Source organism: Canis aureus, chromosome 2, assembly GCF_053574225.1.
Source record: "Canis aureus isolate CA01 chromosome 2, VMU_Caureus_v.1.0, whole genome shotgun sequence".
Taxonomy (NCBI): domain Eukaryota; kingdom Metazoa; phylum Chordata; class Mammalia; order Carnivora; family Canidae; genus Canis; species Canis aureus.
Genome location: NC_135612.1, coordinates 75,153,305 through 75,178,513, shown reverse-complemented (window position 1 = coordinate 75,178,513; position 25,209 = coordinate 75,153,305). Strand labels below are relative to the sequence as shown.

The 25,209-nt window shown below is 44.7% G+C and overlaps 1 protein-coding gene across 5 annotated transcripts in view; it reads left to right on the top strand.

The window, feature by feature from the left end:
• Positions 1-25,209, top strand: part of TBC1D1 (TBC1 domain family member 1) — a 237,843-nt gene that overhangs the window by 56,554 nt on the left and 156,080 nt on the right. The window contains exon 1 of one of the 5 annotated variants that reach the window (XM_077879641.1): positions 24,732-24,883. The exons of the other annotated variants lie outside the window; for them this stretch is intronic. Coding sequence (XP_077735767.1) covers positions 24,854-24,883 — 30 coding nt within the window. The 5' untranslated portion in view covers positions 24,732-24,853. Of the gene's footprint in view, positions 1-24,731; positions 24,884-25,209 lie in introns of those variants that run through there. 5 annotated transcript variants of the gene reach the window in all.

Here is a 25,209-nt window from a genome sequence, read left to right as displayed (position 1 = left end):
TGAGTGGGGGCGCCTGGGTGGCTCAGTTGGTTGGGTCATGGTCCTGGGGTCCTGGGGTCCTGGGGTCCTGGGATTGAGCTCTGCGTTGGGCTCCCTGCTTGGGGGGGGTCTGCTTCTCCCTCTCCCTCTGCCTCTCTCCCCCTCATTTGTGCTTCTCTCTCTCTCTCTCAAATAAATTAATAAAAGTCTTAAAAAAGACTTTTAAAAAAAGAAGAGACAGAGATTGTAATAAGAAAGGAGTCTTCTCTCCATCTTGTTTCTGAAACGTGCCATTCTCCATTTCTTTCCCAAGGTAATACAGACCTACTGAGATTCCTATACGTGTACATATTTCTCTTTTCCTCGCTCATAATCATGCTCTTCATGTAAGTCTTCCTTGTATAAGTCTTCCTTGTGTGTGGTTTCCATTTTACTCTTTTCCACAAAAATCCCTGCCCTTTATTTGTCATGAATGGCCTGTGCTCCAAGAATAACCACGGTTACCCATAAGAGGGCTTTACCTCAAAGTGTCCACCTTCCATTTTTCCATTTATATGTATAGATTATAACCGAGACAGTCTGCCTCTAATGAACTTGTAACATACTACAGCATTAAATCTTTCATTTTGTTTGTTGACTGTCCTCTTTGCTAGATGATAGGTTTTGTGAGGGCAGGGATTTGTGTTTGTTTTGTTAACAGACCTGTCCCCGTAATTTATATAGTATCTGGCCCCAGAGAGGTGCTCAGTAAATATTAGTGGATAAAAGAATGAATTTCCAGTAGATTATCCTCAGTGTGCTTTGCTTTCATACATTTAAAAGCTGCAAATGGCTTTTCCCTGGACCTCTGTTCTGTATCTTCCCCCCTAGACCTCATATGGCATGCTCAAGGGTGTCAGCTAATTTTAATATGAATCTAAAGAAAAGGAGAGTACAGTAATAACTCCCCCAGAGCAGTCACTTGATTCATGCCACCGTGGAACATGGTTATTGTTACCTGGTCTCTGGGGTCATCTGTGCCACCGCCTCTCCTTGCATGGAGCCTAAGCTGACTGGGTCAGCACTTAGACTCCCTTCATGTGTTGGGAGAACATAAACAGTGGATGGGTTTGTAAAATATCCATGGCCACAAGCTCAAGGCAGAAGGCCTATCCCTTCCTTCCCGTAGGCAAGAAAGACACAAAATATATGTGATATGTGATATTATGCAATGCTTTTACCCCTCCCAACCATTAAAGTCATACGTAATATATATTTAAAGATTGTATTTATTTATTAGTGAGAGACACACAGAGAGAGGCAGAGACACGGACAGAGGGAGAAGCAGGCTTCTCACAGGGAGCCCAGTGTGGGACTCGATCCCCGGACCTGGGATCATGTCCTGAACCGAAGGCAGACACCCCACTGCTGAGCCACCCAGTGATACATAATATTGTCTTCTTAGAGATGAGGAAATTTAGCTCATCATAAGAATATATGGTAAAAGGAGAGAGTTGAGATGTCAGCATAGCCTCTCTGACTCCAAATTCCAATTATTATTTTTTTTACCCTTGACTGATTTTTCATAAAAGTTCAGAACAGATTGTTTGATTTTTTTTCCTTCGTCATTACTTTTAAAAAGGTCAATTCTGACATTTGATTTACATTTCCGACAAGCTACATATCCTTTCTCTTCCTCCCTCCCTTCCGCCCTTCCTTCTTCATTTCTTGCATTTATAGTGCAACAGATGATAGTTTTCCACAATGTCCTGTAGATGATATGTTTTATTGAAAATGCCAGACCAAAAAAAATGATAAGTAATCACTGGTGGGATCTACACTGGAAATGATTTCAGCCATAGTTCTGTAGTTTTAAAAATACTATTTTTGCTGATGTGTACCCAGAGCCACAGACACAGATGGCCACATATGCTGGATTTGCTGCTAGTTTTTGTACCCCTTTTTTCATATACATTTATGGTGACCAATTTGACTTTTAAAAACATATGCTAAGAATAATATTTTTCAGATTGAGGTTGTCTAGGAAAAAATGTATGCTAAAGAAAGAGTCTGTGAGATCATGGGAGTTGGCGTCTGGGTGCCTCAGTCCATTAAATGTCTGCTTGCAGCTCAGGTCATGATCTCGGGGTCCTCAGATTAAGCCCCACATCAGGCTCCCTGCTTGATGGTGAGTTTGCTTCTCCCTCTCACTCCCACTGTCTCATAAATAAATAAATAAATAAATAAATAAATAAATAAATAAATAAATAAAAATATTAAAAAAAAAAAAAGATCCTGGGGCACCTGGCTGGCTCAGTCAGTAGAGCATGTGACTCTTGATCTTGGGGTCACGAGTTTAAGCCCCATGTTGGGCATAGAGCTTACTTAAGAAAAAAGAGTCTGTAAGATCAGCATAGCAGGCTTATCTCCCAGAAAACCCATTTTCTCACCTGTCCACCTTCCAACCCCAATGCCAAACTCCTTAGCTTGACAGTCAAAGGCCTTGACCATGATGACTTTTCATACTTTTCTAATTCCACGATTTTGTACCCTATTCTCCAGAAAAATGTGACTGTTTATTTTTCTTTAATAAAAGATTTAATTTAATTTAATTTAATTTTTTAAAAGATTTTATTTTTTTAATTTTTTAAAGATTTTATTTATTCATCCATGAGAGACACAGAGAGAGTTAGAGACACAGGCAGAGGGAGAAGCAGGCTCCCTGTGAGGACCCTGATGTGGGACTAAATTCCAGGACCCCAGGATCATGACCTGAGTCAAAGTCAGCCGTTCAACCGCTGAGCCACCCAGGTGCCCCTAAAATATTTTTTTTTAACTAATCTCTACATCCAACATGGGGCTTGAACCTGCAACTCCGAGATCAAGAGTCACGTACTCTACTGACCGAGCCAGCCTGGTGCCCTGTTTATTCTCCTGAAATAGCCACGCTTTCTTCTTTTTGCTCACTGCTGTTTCTTTTATCTAGAGATGTTCTTCTCTTCCTTAATAAACAAGAAGCATTCCATCTCTCTGAGTTCAAATGCCACCTCCTCCAGAAAGCTTTCCTGGATTGGATTTGCTTTCACACCTCTACACCCCACTAGTCTTTGTTTATCCCTTCTTTAGGACACTTAAACTACATCCTTTACTTTATTTCTGCTCTGATTCAGGGCACCATTTTAAGACTATTTATTTAAAAGATGAATGTGTCAAAACACTTTGAAAGATTGCAATTAGCAATAGTTTCTGCTAATGGTGGAATGGGGCAAGGTTGCCAACTGGTGCCTACAGATTCTTTTTTTTTTTTTTTTTTTTTTTTTTTAAGAAAAGCAATTCAGGGCAGCCTAGGTGGCTCAGCAGTTGAGCGCTGCCTTCAGCCCAGGGCTTGACCCTAGGGTCCCAGGATCGAGTCCCACATCGGGCTCCCTGCATGGAGCCTACTTCTCCCTCTGCCTGTGTCTCTGCCTCTCTCTCTCTGTGTCACTCATGAATAAATAAATACAATCTTAAAAAAAAAAAAAGCAATTCATGGAATACCTGCAGATTGGCGTGCAGTCTGTTTTACCGGTCTGCATACTCTCTAGTGCCTTCCACCCAGCATTTCCCACATTTCCATTGTCTGCCTGGCCCTTAGTGGCCACTGAGTTCACAAGCTCCGTGTAGCAGTCCCTTACACTATACACCGGATCCAAATCTGGCTCCCTCACTCACTAGCTGCCTGTCTCAGGTTAGGACTAAGAGTTCTGATAATACCTCTGCAGGCCCTTTTGTATTTGGGGTGGGCCCTCTGCAAATAAACAGATTTTGTTTTTTTGTTTTGCTTTTGTTTTTGTGTTTTGCATGTACACTCAAATTTAGACACACACTTGGCCACGGGTTAAAGAGTCCTGGAATGAACTGGAGAGCAAGCATATTTATCTTTGAACTGAAGAAACTCTCAGCAGAACTGCCTACAACTTCGAAGCAGAAGTGCCCCCTCACTGCTGTGCATCAAGATGCTGGGCTGGGTTGGAGGGGGTTGGCGAATGCAGGCAGTTGTCACAACACTCCTGTACCCTGTGCCCGTGGCCAAGGTCACTTGTACTCAGGTTGCCCAGGACGGGAGCTCGGACAGATCCTCGCCACTCTGCTCACCCCAGAGGAGAGCTGGTGAAAGAGAAGTCAGGGTGGGGTCAATCCGGCCTCCTGCAGTTGCTTTGGGGTAACTCTGGGGAGCTGCTTTAGTCACAAGTGGAGGACACGAATTTACTAAAGGTTAGCAGGAAGTGAAATCATGTGTGCAAAACTACGTTACAAATTAGGAAATGCCATGGAGCCCGCCGCGGTTTCTTTTTGGGTTGCTCTGCACTTGAGCTAAGTTAGGTTTTCGATCATTTCAAAATGCCTGAAAAATCACACTCTGGGCATGGAAGTTTGTGATGACAACAATAATTCCTATGATAGTTAACATGCTATTTACATATAAAGTGGGTTGTGTTCCTTCTCATTTTGCCTCCGCTGTCTCATCGTTTCACACTCCTTCCATGCTAACGCTCTCACTTTTTGAAATATGTGAACAGGATTTGTTCCTGCAGAGAAAACAGGAGACAGGAAATAGCAAAGAATCAAGGAGCAAAGGCCAGGATCAGGTCAAGAGCTTCCCACGCCTTCTCCCCAGTTTAGGGGGAACCAGATGAAAGCCTTGAGGAAGGTCCTAAGAGCGAAAGGCGATAATCCAGAGAAGATGGAGAGTTAAGTGGAATATGCTGGAATAATAGGAAACACATTTGCAGCTTGGACTAACATTGATTATCCTAAAATATCTGAATGGTTAGGGCGCCTGGATGGCTCAGTCAGTTAAGAGTCCGACTCTTGATGTTGGTTCAGGTCATGATCTCAGGGTTGTGAGATTGAGCCCCGCATCGGGGTCCGTGCTGAGCATGGAGCTTGCTTAAGATTCTCCCTCCCCTCTAAAAAAATTGTCTGAATGGTTAAATAATATTTATGAACTCTCATTTTGCTTCCAACAACTTACAGCTTCAAGCAGCTTATGCCCATGCCTTCAATTCAAAGCTTTGCTGGAACCACAGATGTCCGATGGCAATCTAGGAGTTGCTCTGTGGTGGCTGACTTCCAGGATTTAGTGAGTTTTCTAGATCAAGAGTCGGTATTTATCATACGTGTTAGTAGTTTGCTGCTGCTACTGAAAGTGGGTGGCAGTTATGTCTCTGAATGTCTTATTCCATAAAAAGCCAACTGGATATGCCTATTTAAGAACCATCTGAGGCAGCCAGAGGTCAAGGATTCCAGATTCCTTCCCAGTCCAAGGATGCTCTAAGGGACCTCCAGAAAAGATACAAAGTCTCAGGCCCAGGGCTGCCTTACAGCTCCTTAGAGAAGAGTCATGATCATGAGACCTTCTCTCCCTCTCACACGTCCCACTGGAGAGGGTTTAAGTTTCAGAATTCAAGACAAATCATGAAATGTTTAAGAAATAATTGTAGACAGCTCCTTCTTCCTATTGTTTTCAGTAGTTGGAGGCCATTCTTAATTCTTCTGTCTCATTTCCACCATACTTTCCATTCTATTGCAAGTCATGTTGGTTCTGTTTCCAAAAGACATTTTTAATCCACTGGTTGCTACCTAATTTTCCCTATGAGCCCCAGCTTAATCCAAGCCACCACCACAATAGCCTCCTGAACTGGAGACCTGGTCTCTTATTCCCATCCTGCCCCCCAGTATTCCATCCTCCTTATGGTGTAGGTGTGACCAGAGTAGAAGATTGAGCCACGTGATTCCTTTCACCCTCCAATACTGCCCCAGTTACACTGAGGATAAAGTTCAATACTGACCACAGCCTCAGGCCCTGGGTAGTCTGTCTCTTGCCTATCTCTCCAGCTTTATCTTGAGCCACTTTCAACCTCATTCTGTTGTATTCACATATATTTTTTCCCCTTCCTTTGCACAGAGTCTTTGCACACACTTTTCTCCTGACTCATGACATGGCTTCCTCATTCAGATCTCAGTTTTAGCATCAATGACTACACATTCTGAACTAAGTCTCTTACCCATAAGTCTTTCTCTCTCACATTACCGTGTTCCTTCCTTCATAGCACTTAGCATACTTTGTAATTGTATATTCCACTGCTTTCCTTACTTGCTTAATGCCTATCTCCTCCTCTAGACTGTGAGCCCCAGAAGGGACAGGGACCATGACGTCCAAGTACTTACTCTGCCCCTGGAGCTGACCCTGTGGTGGGTTATTTTTATAAGTACTTTGTCTTGGATCATTGACCACAAAGGTCAATGATGAGTTTCTGTTAGGTGTGGGCATAAGCTCCTTATGCCCATCCATTGCCCTCTTTAGTGGAAGAACTGGATCTCATCTGTGAAGGAGGACATCATATTATGCAAATGGCAGGACCTTGTTCTTCAATAAGGTTCATATCTCTGTGTTTTGAACTCAGGCCAAGCATCACTGGTGTATCCTATGACAAGACTGGAAGTATTGCTGGGGTCAGAATCTTTGTGTCCTTTTTTTTTTTTTTTTTAATCTTTTTTAAATCTTTGTACCTTGACCCTGCTTTTCCTCTACTTAAAAACCTTGAGCCAGCTCTTTAACTTCTCATATTTTACCTCTTGAAGCTGTTGTCAGAGACATCAAATGTGTCTAAATTTTGTTTTAGTGTCTAATGTTTAAATGTCTAATGTTTAGAGGGCACCTGGGTGGCTCAGCGGTTGAGTGTCTGTCTTTGGCTCAGGTCATGATCCTGGGGTCCTGGGATTAAGTCCTGCATCAGGCTCCCTGCAGGGAGCCTGCTTCTCCCTCTGCCTATATCTCTGCCTCTCTCTCTCTGTCTCTCATGAATAAGTAAACAAATAAAATCTTTAAAAAAAAAAGTCTAATGTTGAAATTTATATGAATTTCTTAGCTTAATGCCTGGCACATAGTAAGCACCTAACTGATATCTGTTAGAATAGAAACTCAGTAAATGTCTATTAAATTATTAAATAAATGAATCATGTAATCTCTCAGACTTCAGGTTCATCACTTATAAATAAAGAAGTTTAGCTAGGTGATAACTTTCTAGTCTAACAGCCTATAGACTTAGTTATGAAGATATTAATAGTTATGATGATTTGTGGATATGTTCTTATAGATTTTTTTTCAAGACTGTTTGAAACAATGATAAAAAGTCAAATTCTGAACCAAAATAAACCAAACAAATTAAACAAAAAATTGGACAAAAAACACCATACTTTTAAAAATCACCCTATGTTTGGTAATAAGCTGGTGTTTGGTTTAGTGTGCTTGTGATCACAGGGCTCGGAGCTCCTCTGATGGTCTTTAACACTTCCAGGACAGTAATTAATCATTTAGTGTAGGTATCCCCTACACTAAATGAACAATGAACTCTTCATTTTAGATGCCTCTTTGAATATCCCTGAGGGCAGGAGACATGAAACCATTAAGAAAATATAAACCAGGGGCACCTGACTGGCTCAATGGGTAGCCCATAGGACTCTTGGTCTCAGGGTTGTGAGTTCAAGCCCCTTGTTGGGCAGAGGGCTTCCTTAAAATGAATAAGTAAATAAAATATATAATGAATTTCTATTTTTTTTTAATTTTTGGTGTTTTTTTAAAGGATTGTATTTATTTATTCACAAGAGACACAGAGAGAGAGGCATAGACACAGGCAGAGGAGAAGCAGGCTTCTTGCAGCGAGCCCGATGTGGGACTCGATCCCAGGACCTGAGATCAGGACCTGAACCTAAAGGCAGATGCTCAACCATTGAGCCACCCATGTGCCCTGATAATGAATTTTTCTAAATCAGTTTAAAACAAGACAACTCAGGGCCACCCAGGCGCCCAGATTTTTAAAATTTAAAAGCTTGGTAACATCGGGACTGGCAAGAATGTGAAGAAGCAGGCACGGTGGGAGTATAAATTGGCACAGCGTTTCTGCAGAGGAGTATGGCCATGTGCAGTAGACTGGAAGATGTGGATACCTGTGATCCAGCAGTTCCATTTCCAGGCAGATATTGTGGACATGTGTGCAGAGAAGTAAGAGGGTGTTGTTGCTATGGTTTAAAAAAAAAAAAAAAAAAGAAAAGTTCTATATGTCTGTCAAAAAATGGAATAGATGGCAGCCCGGGTGGCTCAGCGGTTTAGCGCCGCCTTCAGCCCAGGGCCTGATCCTGGAGACCCGGGATGGAGTCCCACGTCGGGCTCCCTGCATGGAACCTGCTTCTCCCTCTGCCTCTCTCTCTCTCTCTGTGTCTCTCATGAATAAATAAATAAAATCTTTTAAAAAAATGGAATAAATAATTAAATTATGGAATAATAATTTGTTGCAACTGAATTTTTCCAGCAGTTAAAATACGTGTTGAGTTATAAAAAATAAAAAAAAAAGCAACTGCCAAAAAATATAGTATACATGGCAATACCATGTAAGAAAAAATTTAAAAGCACAAAACATGAATATATATTGTTTGTGGATTAATTAGGGAGATAATATATAAAAACAGAGGGAAAGATAGACCCAGCACGGGAGGGTGGGCACTTCTGGGAATGTAGGGAGAACTCTACAAATTATGTCTTAAAAAGAAACACATATATACATACTTGTGCAAAAGATTTAAAACTGTTAAAACTCGGTAGTAGCTACATGAGTATCATACTATTCTTTTTTAAAAACAATATTTTATTTATTTATTCATGAGAGAGAGAGAGAGGCAGAGACACAGGCAGAGGGAGAAGCAGACTCCATGCAGGGAGCCGGATGTGGGACTCGATCCTGGGGTACCGCCCTGAGACAAAGGCAGATGCTCAACCGCTGAGCCACCCAGGCATACTGAGTATCATATATTCTATTTGATCTTTTTGAAATATTTTATAATTTAAAAAATCTTAGAAAACAAGAATGTTGTGTGTAATGAAAAGTCCACTATCAGATTCAGCTCTTTTGTAGCATAGGGATAAGCTCACTCCTTTATTGCTGTTTTGTGGCTCATTTCTGCCTGGACTTTGTGTGCATTCTTCGTCCTCACTGCTTCCAGGTGGGTTCAGAGGCCCCAGTGTTGGGTCCAAGGCCTTCTGTGTCCGCTTTCAAAGCGCTTTCTCTTTTCCCTGTTGCAACATTTCTCACTCAGCTGCGCAGTTTCCTGTTTACGTGCTGCTTGGGCCCACTGGACCCTGAGACGTTCCTCTGGGGGGCAGGTGGCTTGTTTACTGCACCAGCTCCAAGGGACTAGTGTGCACTGGTGTGCACTAGGTATATATAAGTGACAATGAAATAATGGGTGCTTCAGTGGTTTAAGTTCATGGCTACGCACGTAGTGGGCTGGAGTTGGATACTTGAAATCACCAAGTATATGTACTCTGTACCAACTATGAATTGAACCTAGATAGCAACATTTCTTGCCCCAGAGAGACTGTGTGCACCATTGATGATTTGGCCAACCTGGTGCTGCGGTGTCACAGTGGAGAGGAGGAGGAGGGTGATGTGCTTCTTGGAAGGAAACCTTGTCTGAGACCCACTGACCGCCTCTAACTCAAGAATCAGTTTGTCATTGAGTTTTGGTGGGGGACATACCCCATCCAGCTAATTTCCTGGGCACTGGGAGGTCAGGGTCCTTTAGCCCGTTAGCCAAGTCAGGTCTTCACAGGAAGGATGACTGCTGCCAGCAACTCCACACCCAGGAGCCCAGCCATTGCTTTGTCCCTGGTCAAATCGGGTTTGGATCAGGTGGGGTTACCAGCCTCCAGAGTGGCCTTAGTGGAGAACCTTCTGCAGACCTCATTTCCTTCCTGCTAGTCCTGGGCCATTGGTAGTCTTGGGAAAGGCCTTGCTTTATCGGACCCAAAGAGAATGTTTTGTGGCTCATTTCATCCTCTTTTCTCTTTTCATCCTCTCTCCTTCATTTGATTATTCACTGGAATCCCATTTCAAGCCCACCTCCATGTAGCCTAGCTGGCACTGGCTCAGCCTCCAGCCCCACAGAAGGGGCAGGACCTCTTCCCTGACAAAGCCTGGTGGCTGGAAGCTGGTGGGTATTTTCAGAACCTCTCTGGACCAGAAGAAATCTTAGAGCATGTAGCCCTGTGTTGATAGCACTTAGGACCAGTTGCTTACCTTCCATTGTGGTAAGAGGCTCAGCTCTCCCCAGACTTGACCTCGGGCCAGGTATGCTACCCTTCTGACCCTCAGCTTCTTTGTCTGACAAATGGAATAAATAATACTGTGCAGCAGAGTTTTGAGATAATTAGGGACTGTGTTGTAAAGTGGTTAGGTTGACAGGGTGCTTGGGCCTGAATCCCGGTTCTGCCCCTGCAGCTTGCCCATCCAAAATAGGGTAACCCTGGTCCTATGTGCGTATTGCAAATGCTCAGAACAATGCCTGGCCCGTAGTGAGCACTTTCCAAAGGTTTGCTGGCTTAGTGGCGTCTCGTACACAATATGTACTCAATCCTCATTATGTTCTATTACTATTATCTTTACTTGTCTTTACTTGTCTTAGTTCCTCCAGATTACTAGAAGAAAAATAGCACAGACTAAGTGGCTTATAAACAACAGAAATTTATTTCTCACAGTTCTGGAGGCTGAGAATTTCAAAATCAAGGTGCTGGCAGATGCAGTGTCTGATGAGGGCCACTTGCTGGTTCATAGAAGGCCATCTTCTTGCTGTGTCCTTACATAGTGGAAAGGGCAAGGAGCTCTGTGGGGTCTCTCTGTAAGGACACTAATTCCATTCATGAGGGCTCCACCCTCATGACCTAATCCCCTCCCAAAGGCCCCACCTCCCAATACCATCACAAGGAGGATTCGGTTTCTTTTTTTTCTTTCTTTCTTTCTTTCTTTCTTTTTTTTTTTTTTTTTTTTTGAGGATTCGGTTTCAACGTGAATTTGGGGATGATATGAACATGCAGCCTATGGCGTTTTGTCCCTGACCCCCCAAATTCATGTCTTTCTCACATGCAAAACACATTCATTCCATTCTCAAACTCCCAAAGTCTTCACTTGTTCCAACATCAACTCAAAAAGTCTGAAGTCCGAAGTCTCATCTAAATACCATCTAAATCAGATGTGGGTGAGACTGGAGATATGATTCATCCTGAGACACACTGAGACAAATTCTTCACTAAGCTGTGAACCTGTGAAACCAAACAAATTATATGCTTCCAAAACACAATGGTGAAACAGGCATAGGATAACCCCCCCCCAAAAAAAAAATCCAAACTACAAGGCAAAACTCCATCAGATCTTAAGGTTTGAGAAAAATCCTCTTGGGCTTGATTTCCCCTGCCCTCCAGACCCAGCTGGGGCAGGAGTACCACCGTCGGGACACACTGGGACAGAGGTCCTGACCCGGCAGCTTTGCAGGGCAGCAGGAGTTAGGGTCACGAGACTTTGGGGTTGTTGTAAGAATTAATGAGATAATATATGAAAATACCTGGCATGCAGTAAGTATTCAGTAGGTATTATTTCCTTCCTTCTGACCCTTGATCTTGGAGAAGGAGTAACTCAGACAGTTACTCAGACAGGAGGCAGGTGACCCCTACCATTGAGTTGTAGGCATTCATTCTCTCAAACTTCTCTCTTGAGGTAAGGAGCCAACTCTAGGTTTCTTGAAAAGCTCTAAGGGCTTTGGCATCCTTGTGACATTAGGATCTTGAGATTGGTGAGCAGGTGTGTTTAGTTCTGCCTTGACCCTGAGCTAAGGCTGCCAGGCATGAACCCATCCTGGGCATTTAATTGAGCACATATTCCTTAGCATTCCTGAAGGAAGCTTGGAAGGGCCCTTGGAGATCTTGAGTCTAACCTCTGAAATGTACACGGTAGAAACAGGCCCAGAGAGGTAGCCTGAGCTGCCTGAGAGATCACATAGCCAGTCGTGTGGAGGTAGAAGCTGGTGCAGACCTGGATGTCCATCCCAAGCCCCTGCTGCCACCAACCTCCACGGAGAGAAGGATGCCAAAGGGCTGTGTGCAAATCAATCAGACCACTTTAGATGAATTCTGATCTCCTTGGAAAGCTGATTTATCTTCACCTCATCCAGAGCATAACCTCTGTCATGCCTGAAAAATTCTAGGTGAGGAGAGCAGTGTCTCAGACCTCTTTAGTCCTAAGCATTTGAAAAATCAAAGGAGGTGTGAACACAAAGGGAAAGGAGAAGCCATTTCCTTCTTTTTTTTTTTTTGAAGCCATTTCCTTCTTACACCGTCTCATCCCTTATATCTCCTGCCAAAGCGAATAGAAATGGTTTTTATCTGTGTACCTCCTCTAGCTGTGTATAGAGACTAGGAGGCAGGTGATGGTTTGTTTTATAATCTCTGTATTGCTTTACTAAGCTGTGAACCCAGAGGGACCTTTTTTTTTTTAAGAGATTTTTTATTTATTCATGATAGAGAGAGAGAGAGAGAGAGAGAGAGAGGCAGAGACACAGGCAGAGGGAGAAGCAGGCTCCATGCAGGGAGCCTGATGCCGGACTCAATCCCGGGTCTCCATGATCACACCCTGGGCCAAAGGCAGGCCAGGGATCCGCTGAGCCACCCAGGGATCCCCCCAGAGGGACCTTTTATCTTAAAGTTTCTAGGGGGATATTGACCCAAGAACGGGCCACTTGAGTTTTAACTCCTAGAAAGTGTGTTTGCCCTGGGTACCTGACAGTTGCATTGAGCATAACCAGGCGCTCTTCTCTGGGTGACGTGCCAGTGTACCCAGCTTGGTGGACACTTGGGGGCATCTCAAATGATAGCAAGGAAACAGATGTCAACTGTTTGCGTGACTGTGCAGAGGTACGTGGTTCTATACCAGGCACAAGTGCAACATGGAAGAGTCACTGTTCTGCTTTTTAGGCGCTTGTTGCACGGTTCCAAAAATATTGCCATCCAAAAATACTGAAACATACAAATTTAGGCTTTGAAAAGAGCGAGAACATTCACAAGAGAGTTTCCATTGTGTTTAGAATTTTCTTTTAAGACTTAATTTTTTTAGAATAGTTTTAGGGTCACAGGAGAAGGTGAGCAGAAAGTATAGAGAGTTCCCCTACATCCAGCTTTCAGGAGTAAATAGCTACCTGAGTTGATAGCATTTATTGCAGTTGGTGAACCCACATTGACACAACATGATCACCCAAAGTCCGAAGTTTACCTTAGGACTCACTCTTGGTGTGGTACAATCTATGGGTTTGGACAAATGTATGATGACATGTATGCATCATTATAACATCATACAAGGTAATTTTCACTGCCCTAAAAATCCTCTGTGCTATTCATCTCTCTCTTCTCATCCCCAACCCCTTGGCAACCACTGATCTTTTACTGTCTCCATCGTTTTACCTTTTCCAGAATGTCACATAGTTGGAATCATACAGTATGTACAGCCTTTTCAAATTGGCTTCTTTTATTTAGTGATAGACATTCACGGTTCCTCCATTTCTTTCTATGGCTTAGTAGCTCATTTCTTTCTAGTGGTAAATAATATTATATTATCTGTATGTGCCACAGTTTATTTATCTATTCACCTACTGAAGGACATCTTGGTTGCTTCCAGGCTTTGGTAATTAAATAAAGCTGCTACAAACATCTGTGCGCAGGGTTTTTCTGTGTGGATCCAAGTTTTCGGTTGCTTTGGGTAAATACCAAGGAGCACGATTGCTGGATTGAAGCTTGACGATATTAAAGAACTAGATGATAGTGAACAAATAGAAATTGTTTTAGAAGTGGGAAATCAGGGTGGGGGTGATTGGGTGGCGGGCACTGAAGTGGTGGGCACTTGACGGGATGAGTACTGGGTGTTATTCTATATGTTGGCAAATTGAACACCAATAAAAGATAAATTTATAAAATCCTAAAAAATAAAAAGAAGTGGGAAATCATCCTAATCAAAGATAAACTAAACTACCTTTAAAAGAAGAAAAAGAAATCATAATCTACTGTGAAAGGAGAAAGGGGAGTTTGGGTCCAATTTTTATTCACTAATGTATTTGATCAGAAAGTAGGAATTAATATTTTTCAGTCTCATTTTTTAGGAGAAACACAACTTGCAGTTTAGAAAAAATTTATTTTTTGGTAAAGTTAGTGCTATGCAAAGTGCTGTTTTTAATGTTTCCATTGTAAATTTTAGTGAAAATGTCTGAGCTTAAAGCTGAGCGTCTATGTTTAGTTATAACCCAGGGTGAGGATGTCAAAAATCTTATGACTAAATTTTCAGTGTTTTCTTTTGTGAGCTCATTGCTGCTGGGTTTTTCCATGATTTTGAAACCTGTGTGTACAATTTTTGGAAAGACGATCGATTATTTGCTTAAACTTTATAGACCGAGTTAAAAATAGAAAAACATTGTTTCTATTTTTGGAATGTTTTAGCAGCTAAAAAGTGAACACAATTACCATACATATTAAGCAAAAATACTGAGTGAGGAACAGATATTAAAATAGCAAATATATTAATTTAACTGGTTTAGAAATGTCATAAGCATTTTAATAAATTCATTGTTATATTTATTTATTTTTAATTTTTTTTTAAAGATTTATTTATTTATGATAGACAGAGAGAGAGAGAGGCAGAGACACAGGAGGAGAGAGAAGCAGGCTCCATGCCGGGAGCCTGATGTGGGACTCGATCCCGGGACTCCAGGACCGCGCCCTGGGCCAAAGGCAGGCGCCAAACCGCTGAGCCACCCAGGGATCCCCCATTGTTATATTTAATGAAGAGATAAATCTGTCATAAAGTAAATTTCTTTCTTTCTTTCCAATTTTAAGTAGGTTCCAGGCCCATCACAGGGATTGAACTCATGATCCTGAGATCAAAACCTGAGCTGAGAGGTGCCTGGGTGGCTCAGTCAGATAAGTGTCTGCCTTTGGCTCAGGTCATGATCTTAGGATCCCGGGATTGAGCCCATGTAAGGCTCTTTGCTCAATGGAGAGCCTGCTTCTCCCTCTCCCTCTGCTGTTCCTCTTGCTTGTGCTGTCTCACTCTCTCTCTGATAAATAAAATCTCTAAAAATAGCAACAACAAAAACCAGAGCTGAAACCAACAGTTGGACATTTAACTGACTGAGCCATCCAGGCGCCTCTAAATTTCTTTTTTAAAAAGATTGCTGAGTGGTGCCTGGATGGCTCAGTAGGTTAAGCGTCTGTTGTTGGCTCAGGCCATGATCTTAGGAGGTCCTGCGATGGAGCCCTGCGGGGAGTCTGCTTCTCCCTCTCCTTCTGCCCCTCCCCCTGCTCATGTTCTCTTTCAAATAAATAAAATCCTAAAAAAAAAAAAAAAAAAAAAAAGACTGCTGAGTGCAGAGAGAAAAAAAGGCATTCTGCAATTGATGTGAACTTTACTTTTGAGGGGATTTGTCACTGGCTGGTCCCCTCTAGAGTTAATTCAATGGCTCACTTTTTTATACTGCAGTCTTAGCATTTCTAGTTGGGCTGCAGCCAGCTTTTAATTTTGTGAGGCTTTTTGATAAACATACTGAAGGTGTCTGGAGCCATTAAATATGTCTTATTAAATCTGTTTGCTGTTATTTTGGCTAGCAGGAAACTACAGCCTGATGCCCAGAATCAACACAAAGTTAGAGCCTTAATTCAAACGTTGATATAGATGCATCAAAGTAGAATGTTCTTTAGCCAATAACCTGAATTTGTTGTCTACCCCCAAATAAGTCTTCACTAAATTTATCCTTCCATTTCCCCCCTTGAACTTTCTTTCACTCACTCATCAATTTATTCAGCACCATTTATTCTGAAGTTGGTCTTCAGGTACTTGGTCTTGCCAACCAAAGACTCCACTTTGAATTTGCCATGATTTAAAATGTGCTTGCAGCATCTGGGTGGCTCAGCTGGTTAAGCAGCTGCCTTTGGCTCAGGTCATGATCCCAGGGTCCTGGGATCGAGTACCGCATCAGGGAGCCCGCCTCTCCCTCTGTCTCTGCCTCCCTCTTTGTCTCTCTGTTTCTCATGAATAAATCAATACAATCTTTAAAAAAAAATTTAAAAAAACCCCACAAAATAAAATATCACTGCTTGTATGTGCTTGAGAGAAAGTGAGAGATGTAGACAGAAAGGAAGGATGGGATGTGTGGGAAGAGGAACAGGGGAGTAGTTGTGGGAATGAGGAGGATCCATTGCCAAAGGAGGAATTTCTGAAGTGTCTGAAAGTGAAGGGCAGGAATGCTGGCACATTCCAGTTCTGTGCCTGGCTAGAATCATGGGAATTTACCAGAGAAACTTGGACAATTCATGGTGTGCCTGACAGAGTTAAAGTAACAAATGGAACACAGTCATGCTGCTAGACTTAGCAACTCATAAAAAGGGAGAGGAAAATACTGAGAGTCAGGGAGGCCCACCCGTCCTGAAATGAATTTTGGCTGACATACAATCTCCTCTTTGAACTCAACTATTTGTCCTGTCTATAAACCCAGTCACGAACTTGAGACCTCCAGCCCATCATTTCTGTTTTATTTTTGCATTTATAACACGTACTGTTTTAGAGTTCTCCAGAGAAACAGAACCAATAGGATATAGATATGTACGTAAGAGGAGATTTATTGTAGGAATTGGGTCAGATGGTTATCCATAACCATAAAGTCCCATGATCTGCTGCCTGCAAGCTGGAGAACCAGGAAAGCCGGTGGTGTAGCTCAGGACAGATCTGAAGGCCTGCGAATTTGGGGGCTGGTAGTGTAAGCTGTGGTCTGAATCTGAAGGCCCAAGAACCAGGAGCACCGATGCCCGTAGGCAGGAGAAGATGAATGTTTCAGTTCAAGTAGAGAGCACAAATTTGCCCTTCCTTGGCCTTTTTGTTCTTTTGAGGTGAGGCCCTCAACTATTGGATGATACCAACCCAACGCTGGGGAGGGGTATCTTCTCTAGGCAGTCTACTGATTCAAATGCCAGTCTCTTCCAGAGACACTTTCACAGAGATACCCGGAAATACTATTTACCAGCCAACTGAGCATCCCTTAGCCCATTCAAGTGGACCCATAAGATTAATCATCATAAATACCCGTCACTAACCAACAGCAATCACTGCTAATACTACTACTACTGCTTCTACTACTACGACTAACGTTTCTTAGGCACCAATTATATGCAAAGATTCAGGCTGAGATGCTTCATATGCATCTCATCTGATCCTAAAACTCCACCTGGCTGGCTCATTCTGTACAGCCTGTGACTCTCCATCCTGGGGTTGTAAGTTCAAGGCCCATGTTGTGTTGCAGGAATTCTCTACCTTTCGTGCCCAGGTTCTTGGTAACACTGCTTTGAAGAATGAAGAGGAAAAAAAAAAAAGAAGAAGAATGAAGAGGTAAACCAGATGAAGAGTGGTGGGCACCAAAACAAAGTTCATTGAGCGAGAGTATAAAGCTTCCAGAGAGGGAGGGAGCCTGAGAGGGTTGCCCTCAGCGTTTCTAATTGTAGTGGTTTTTATGAGGTCTTTTGAGGAATTATCTTAAGCTATCAGGGTGTGCTGAGTCGTGCCAGTCAGGGTTTGGTCACCTATCTATCTACCTATTAGGTTAATGTCCACATGCTGATGGTCTCTTGTTTGTCTGACACCTGGGGGCTTAGATCTTAATTGCCCCTTGCCCATGAAATTGACAAATGCTTTGTGGTTAATTGTCTTATTTTAGGACATTTTGCAGAAGTCATTTCTGCAAAGGTTGCAAAGCAGAATGCTAGTGCAGCCCTGTCTAAGCTGTAAAACAGGATGTTAGTGCTGTTTTATTTTAGCTGTCCTGACTCCATTATTTTCTCACTGGGGACTCTGGCCCTGACAACCTACCCAATTGTCCAACTAACTCCTACCAGTTGGATGTAGAGATCACTTAAAAAAAAAATCCTAAAACTAGCCCTCTAAAGTGTGGATTATTATTCCATTATGATAAAGCCTCATAGACGGTCACCTGGGTGGCTCATCTGCCTTTGGCTCGGGTCATGATCCCGGGAAAGCCGGTGGTGTAACTCAGTACAGATCTGAAGGCCTGTGAATTTGGGGGCTGGAGTGTAAGCTGTGGTCTGAATCAGAAGGCCCACTTACCTAAAGTCATTAAACCATCATCACCTAGAGGGATCCCTGGGTGGCGCAGTGGTTTAGCACCTGCCTTTGGTCCGGGGCGTGATCCTGGAGTCCCGGGATGTGTAGGGCTCTCGGCATGGAGCCTGCTTCTCCCTCTGCCTGTGTCTCTGTGTCTCTTTCTCTCTCTCTGTCTATCATGAATGAATAAATAAAATCTTTAAAAACAAACAAACAAACAAACCATCATCACCTGGAGGGATTTAAAAAATTGAGACATAATTCACATACCATGAAATTTAAGTTTTTAGTATATTTTGAGTATATTAAGTATAGTGAATATACTAAAAGTTCCAAAATATTTTCATCACCCCAAAACAGAAACCCTCTACTCATTAGCAATCACTCCCCATTCCCCCCACCCTCCAGCCTTCCGTTCTGTGGAAACCATGAATCCAGTTTGTCTCTCTATGGATTTGCCTATGCTGGATATTTATTATAAGTGGAATCATACAATATGTAACCTTTTGTGTCTGGCTTCTTTCACTTAGCATAATGTTTTCAAGGTCCATTTACATTGTAGCATGTATCAGTATTCATTACTTTTTATGACAAAATAATCCCCTGTTGTGTAGTACACTGCATTTTGTTTAGCCATTCATCCGTTGATGGACACTTAGGCTGTTTCTCCTTTATAGCTGTTATGAATAATACTACAGAGAACATTCAGGTGCAAGTTTTTTCATGGCATATGTTTTCAGTTCATACAGAGGGATTTTGTTGCTTGATTTTCTTGGACTTGATAGTATCCTCAGCAAATATTTTTTTCTGGAAACAAAGTCTTAGGCCAGAGAGGGATAACTGCACAACTCCAAACTAGAATTTACTAAAATTCTCTTTTTACAATGTGAGCTCTGATTTCTGTCTGTAGTAAGGCTGGATTTCCAGAGACAAGCAGTGTATTTTTACTGCCTTTGTCCAGCTGATCCCCGCTCCTGGAAAGCCTCATCACCATCTGTAAAAGTTCTAAAGCTTTGGGGCACCTGGCTGGCTCAGTCAGTAGAGCTTGGGGTTCCTCATCTCCCAGTTGTGAGTTTGAGCCCCTCACTGAGTGTAGGGATTACTTAAAAAAAGAAAAAAAAAAAAAAAAAGTCCTGTGACTTTCCAGCCAGGAAGCTGTGTCTTCCTTTATAGCCATAAGTTATCTTTCACTTTTTTCTGGAAACTCTGTGGAGCTTCACGGGGGCCTTTCCAGAGGCATTGTTCACTCTCTCCCTTTCCAACAATACTGGCTACCATCCTCTGTCCCCCCTTGAGGTCAAGATTCGGGTTTTAGCACATTTCTCTTCCTTGCCAAGACACGTGTTGCTTTACACAATAGGTGCCGATGAATAGCCCTGAACGGAATAAATCTCTGATTAGTTGCTGCAATATTGTGATTTATAATAAATATATATTTGATCTTTGTTCCCTTTCCTGGCAGGGAGCTCCTAAGACCCTTGGAATTTCCTGTGAAGAGAGCAATGAAGGTGTTCTTTTGTTATGTTAATGAATCCACTTTCGGAAAGCCCCTTGGTCACCTAAGAAAGGAGGTTGGTTGCCAGGGAACCAACCACAGGATTAGAGAGTAGGAATCCTGAGTCCTACCCCTGGACCTTGGCGGGGGGAGGAGTGGCCGCGGAGAGAGGACTGAAGTTTCAGTTTAGTCACTAGGGGCCAGTGATTTAATTGATCAAGTTTAGGTAATGAAGCCTCCATTACAAACCCAAATGAGTTTGGAGAGCTCCCGGGTTGGAGAACACCTGGAGATGCCAGGACAGTGGCTCTCCCAGGGAATATGCAAGTTCCATGCGCTTCGTCCAGGCCTTACCCCATCCATGTCTCTCATCTGGCCGTTCCTGAGTTATAGCCTGTTACAATAAACCAGTAATCTAGTAAGTAAAGTGTTTCTCTGGGTTCTGTGAGCTAGGCTAGCTAGCATATTAATCGAACCCAAGGAGGGGGTTGTGAGGACCTGTGGCTGGTCCGTTAGAAGCTCAGGTGACAACGTGGCCTTGTGATTGTCATGGGAACTGTGTGTGTAGGGGGGCCCAGTCTTGTGTGGGACCTAGCTCTTAACCTGGGGGATCTCCAGGTCAGTAGTGTCAGAATTGAGGTGAACTGTAGGACACCCAGCTGGTGTCAGAGAATTGCTTGACGGTGTGGAAAAGAAGACCATATTGTCATTGGTTGGTCAGGATCATAGTTGCCAAGTCGTTCTGATTCACTTGAAAGCACGTTGAGTTTCCTAGTATTACAACGGCCCTATTTTTAGCCAGGTCTTGTGGGGAGGAAGAGGTTGGCAGAGTGAGGTCATGCTTTTGCATGCTTCCCCCTCTTTGCCTCCACCTCTGAGTTGGTGCAGCACAGCCAAGGAGGTGCATGTCCTCTGGAATTCTCACAGGCGATTTCGCAGTCCTTGCTTCTTGCTCCTTCTCAAAGGAGGAAGATGGCAGGAGAATCGGGCAGCAGTGGTGGGGGCTTCTTGGGTGGAGGAGTTCCGGTCAGACTCAGGAGGGAAGCAAGTCTTCCAGTTCCTGGGTTCTCCCATCCATCTTCAGGTCCTCCCTTAATGTCTCAGGAAAATAGATTAAGTTATCCTTGTAAAGTTACTTAGAAAGACAGCAGTCTTGGATTTTCTATAGATCCTGTTCATTTAGATCTCAGCCATCCTATTTGGATAGCCTATTGCTCTTCAGAGAGCAACCATATCTTATTTTTTCTTTTAATTCATTCATTCATTCATGTAATCTTTACACCCAATGTGGGGTTTCAATTCATGACCCTGAGAGCAAGAGTCACACATTCTTCTGAGGCATCCAGGCACCCCTTACATCTTTTTTTCTTTTTTTAAATAAGGCATCTAGAACTGTGAAAAGAGGTTCTCAATCCTGGCTGACAGACTCACCTGTTAGAGAAGGAACACGCATACATCCACTCTTCCAAGCTTTTTTTCTTATTTTTTTTATTTTTTATTTATTTACTTATGATAGTCACAGAGAGAGAGAGAGAGGCAGAGACACAGGCAGAGGGAGAAGCAGGCTCCATGCACCGGGAGCCCGATGTGGGATTCGATCCCGGGCCTCCAGGATCACGCCCTGGGCCAAAGGCAGGCGCCAAACCGCTGCGCCACCCAGGGATCCCCACTCTTCCAAGCTTTAAGTAGAGCTAGAAGTCAACACCAGTATTGACCTCTGGCTGAATTTAGTTGGCTGACACATTTTGCTTGCTTGGATGGAGTTGTAATAATTGGGTGTCCCATCTCTGAAATGCCACAGCTCGTTCAGTCCTTTATTGTCTCACACCTGGCTCTCTTCATGCATTTATGTGACCTGCCTGCCCTTTGAGGTCCTTGCCCCCAAAGCAGCCCATTTATTCACCCTCCTTCCCCACCTACCCCGTCATCACAGGCAACTCTGATAGACGATCAGGGCTAGGAACCATCAGCATCTTTGAGCAATGACTATTCTGTCTAGGGGTTCTCAGTTCTGACTGGAAGGGAATCACTCAGGAGCTGTTAAAGATAACCAGTCCCTGGTCTATGTACAGTCCTTTCCTGGGGGGAATATATAGTTTCTTAGGGGAAAGGATACTTTCTTTTTCAGCCAGGAGGGAGTGTGGAGTTTTAAGGAAAATTGTTTCATTTGAATGTGGAATCAGTATATTGTCTGTTGTTAACAGTTTCCCTTTAATGAAATTCCAAATTATAGATCATTGATAATAACAGATAATATAATTCCAATTATAACAGAGTTTCTTCCTGCACTGTGACTACTACATGGTGATAGTGAATTAAAACAAGACCCTTCTCATAGATTTCTTAAGCTGTTTGGTGTTAGAGCTCCGCATGTTCCTGCCCGGCAAGTCTATTCAATGCAAAGGCCCTTACGTTCCCATGAAATGAATGATTCTACACAGTTCTGGATCAGGAAGAGAGATCTGGGACGGAGGGAGACCTCTGTGTGTCTAGGGGATATGTAAGCTTTGGGCAAGTCCAAACCAGGTCTGATTGACGAGCCTCCACTCTGATGTGCCTATAGGGAGAATTGGATCCAGGTTTAAACAATGAAGACTTGATCTCCCTATTTCACCTGCCTGGGCGCTTTCCTATTGTAATTGTTACATCCACGATTTGGCGTGACTTTAATTTTTTTTCTTTGCGCAAGAAATGTGATTTAAAAAAAAAAAAAAAAGAAGTGTGATTTATATTCTCCTAAATTTAATCTAATTTCTTTTTTGTCACCCCATCTTCTCCCCAACTGGCAGAAAATTTATCTCAGTCAGGAATATTTCACGTTTCTTTCATCAATTTTGGGTTCTTTTCATCGTCACCCCAAAGGTGCTTCTAAGTTATGGGCATCTTCGTAGAGTTCAGTCTGGGGATTGGAGTGATGGAGTATGGTGACATTTGTCATGGGTGCAGCTGGTCCCACCTGGTCCTCAGCTGCCCATCAAACTATGTTGCTGCCTAGGAACCAGGTCTCCCTCTGGATGAGCTAGTGCACATCATCCCTGGGACACAGGACACAGAACAGTTTCTGCGGTTCTCTTAAGAGTCTGTTGGCCAGAAGCTCATTTTAAGCCCCACACCAATGATTCTCATATGCTCGTGCATCTCAAACTTGAATGTGCACCCTAGCCATCTGGAATCACAATAACATGAAAGTTCTGACTCCGTAGGTCTGGATTATTCAGGGCAGGGCCCAAGATGTTGCATTTCTTTTTCTTTCTTTTCTTTTTAAAGATTGTATTTATTCCTGAGAGACACACAGAGAGAGGCAGAGACATGGGCAGAGGGAGAAGCAAGCTCTCTAGAGATTCGATCCCAGGGCCCCAGGATCACCACCTGAGCCAAAGGCAAACAAACACTCAACCACTGAGACACCCAGGCGCCCCAGATTCCGCATTTTTTAAAAAGATTTTATTTATTTATTCATGAGAGACACACAGAGAGAATGAGGCAGAGACACAGGCAGAGGGAGAAGCAGGTGGCCTGTGAGGAGCCTGACGTGGGACTCGACCCCAGGGCCCCGACCCCAGGGCCCCGGGATCACGCCCTGAGCCAAAGGCAGATGCTCAACTCCTGATGCTAAGGTGCCTTAGCTCTGAATTTCTTTAGGGAATGTCAATCACTGCTTACAAGCACGAAAGAGCAGCACTTCCTTAAGATGCTCCTAAGGCCCTTTTCAGTAACCCAGGTGGGCCCTGTTAGAATGCTGGCACTCTTGGCTTTCCCTCTGCACCCCACCTGGAAGGAGAAACAAAAAGATGACATATCCCCCCCCCCCAATCCTCTCCTCTTGGCAGTCATGACAGTGGTGTGTAATTCCCTCTTGCCCTGTGTATGGACTGGAATCATTTCCTCGCATTTTAACCAATAGAATACAGCAGGAACTTTGCGCTGTCACTTCTGAGATCAGTTTATAAAATGACTGATTTCCTTCTTGGACATATGCTCTTTCTTGGATCATTTGTGCTGGGGGATGCGAACTGCCATTTTAGGAGCAGCCCCATGGAGGGGACCACCTGATGCAGCAAGAAACGGAAGCCAACAGCCTGCAAGGAACAGGCTGTGTGAGTGAGCTTGGAAGTGAATCCTTCAGTCCCACTCTAGTTTTGAGATGGCTTCAGCCCCAGCTAACAGCTTGAACCCAACATAAAGAGAGACTTTGGGCAGAGCAGCCAACTAAGATGGTCCCGGTTTTCTGACCCACCCCTGTTTTAAGCTTCTTGATTTTGGGGTATTTTGTTACTATGCAGCAATAGATAATATACCCACCTGACTCAGATGCCAGACATTTGGACATCTGAGTGTCCTGTTGGCCCATCATGAAAATAATGCACAACATAAAAGGAAACAGAAGCAAAATCTTGGTTGCTTTCTGGCCTGATGAGCTCAGTGGGTGGCACAACATGACACGTGCATTCACACATGGGCCATTAGACCTTTGGACTTTTTTTTTTCCCCATCGTGGAACTCTAGGGTGTCTTGAGTTAGAAATTTACCTTAACATTTGTAGCTATCAACGGACCACACTGTCTTACCAGCTTGCCTTGGCAGAGAAGAAAACTGGTGAAATGTTTCTCTGGGGGCTGAACGCCGCCGGCCGGCGGGAGCAGGAGCTTCTTTACCCACCCCCACCCCCTTCCTGGTCTCAGTAGCTTAGGTTTCGGACTCCAAGAAAACCACCTTTGATTATATAAAGGTATTAGGGGCTGGGGAAACACTAGTCCTTTTGTTGGCAGCTGTCTCGAGCGTTTAGAAAGCAACGCGGGGCGGGGGGGTAACCCCGGGAAAGTTGGCCCGGCTTTGTGGCCGCTCAACTCGGGCTTTTAAGAGACCGCAGAGGGAGGAATTCCGAGTTTTCTGAAAGTTCTTGGACTCCTCCTCCCGGGGCTGCGCCGCCCGGGGCACCCCGGAGTCCCGGCTTCCCGCCCGGAGCGCGCGGTGGGGGCGCGCGGGGTGGGGGCGCACGGGGTGGGGGCGCGGGGTGGGGGCGCGCCGGCCGCTGCCTGCCCTCCCCTCCCGCCCCTCCCTTCTTCTCCCCTCCCGCCCCTCCCCTCCCCTTCCCCCCTCCCCCCTCTCCTCCCCTCCCCTCCCCCCCTCTCCTCCCCTCCCCTGCCCTCCCTCCCTCCCCACCCCTCCCCTTCCCCGCGCTCTCCCCACCCACTTCCCTTCTCGGCCGCGGGCAGCCCCGCGGGCGGACCTCGGCGGGCGGCGCGGAGCGGGGAGGAGCCGCCGCCGCCGGGGGTCATGCCCGCGCCCCGCCGCGCCCCGAGCGCGCCCCCGGCTGCCCCGCGCCCCAGCGGCCGGCGGCGGGAGTGAGCGGAGCGACGGGAGGGGAGCCGCCGCCCGGCGCGCGATGTCCCCATTGTTCAGCTGGGTGGCCAAGGTAGGCGGCGTCGGGGCCGCGGCGGGCGGCGCGGTTCTGGGGACCCCGGGGGCGGGGGGAGGGGAGGGGAGGATGGGGGAGGGGGCCTGACCGCCGCGGGGAGGGGCGGGCGCCGCTGCCGTCGGGCCCCGGGCGCCCCTCCCTCCTTCTGCGCGGGCCGGCGGGGCCCGGGGGGCGTCCGGCCCATTTCGCGGGTGGGGACGGTGAGGCCGCTGTGGCCCCGGGGTCCCCGCGCTGTGCCGGCCGCCGGGTCGGGGCGGGTGCCCGAGGCCGCGCCTGCTGCGCCCCGGCGACCCGCCCTTTGTTTTAGCCCCCGATTGCCGTGC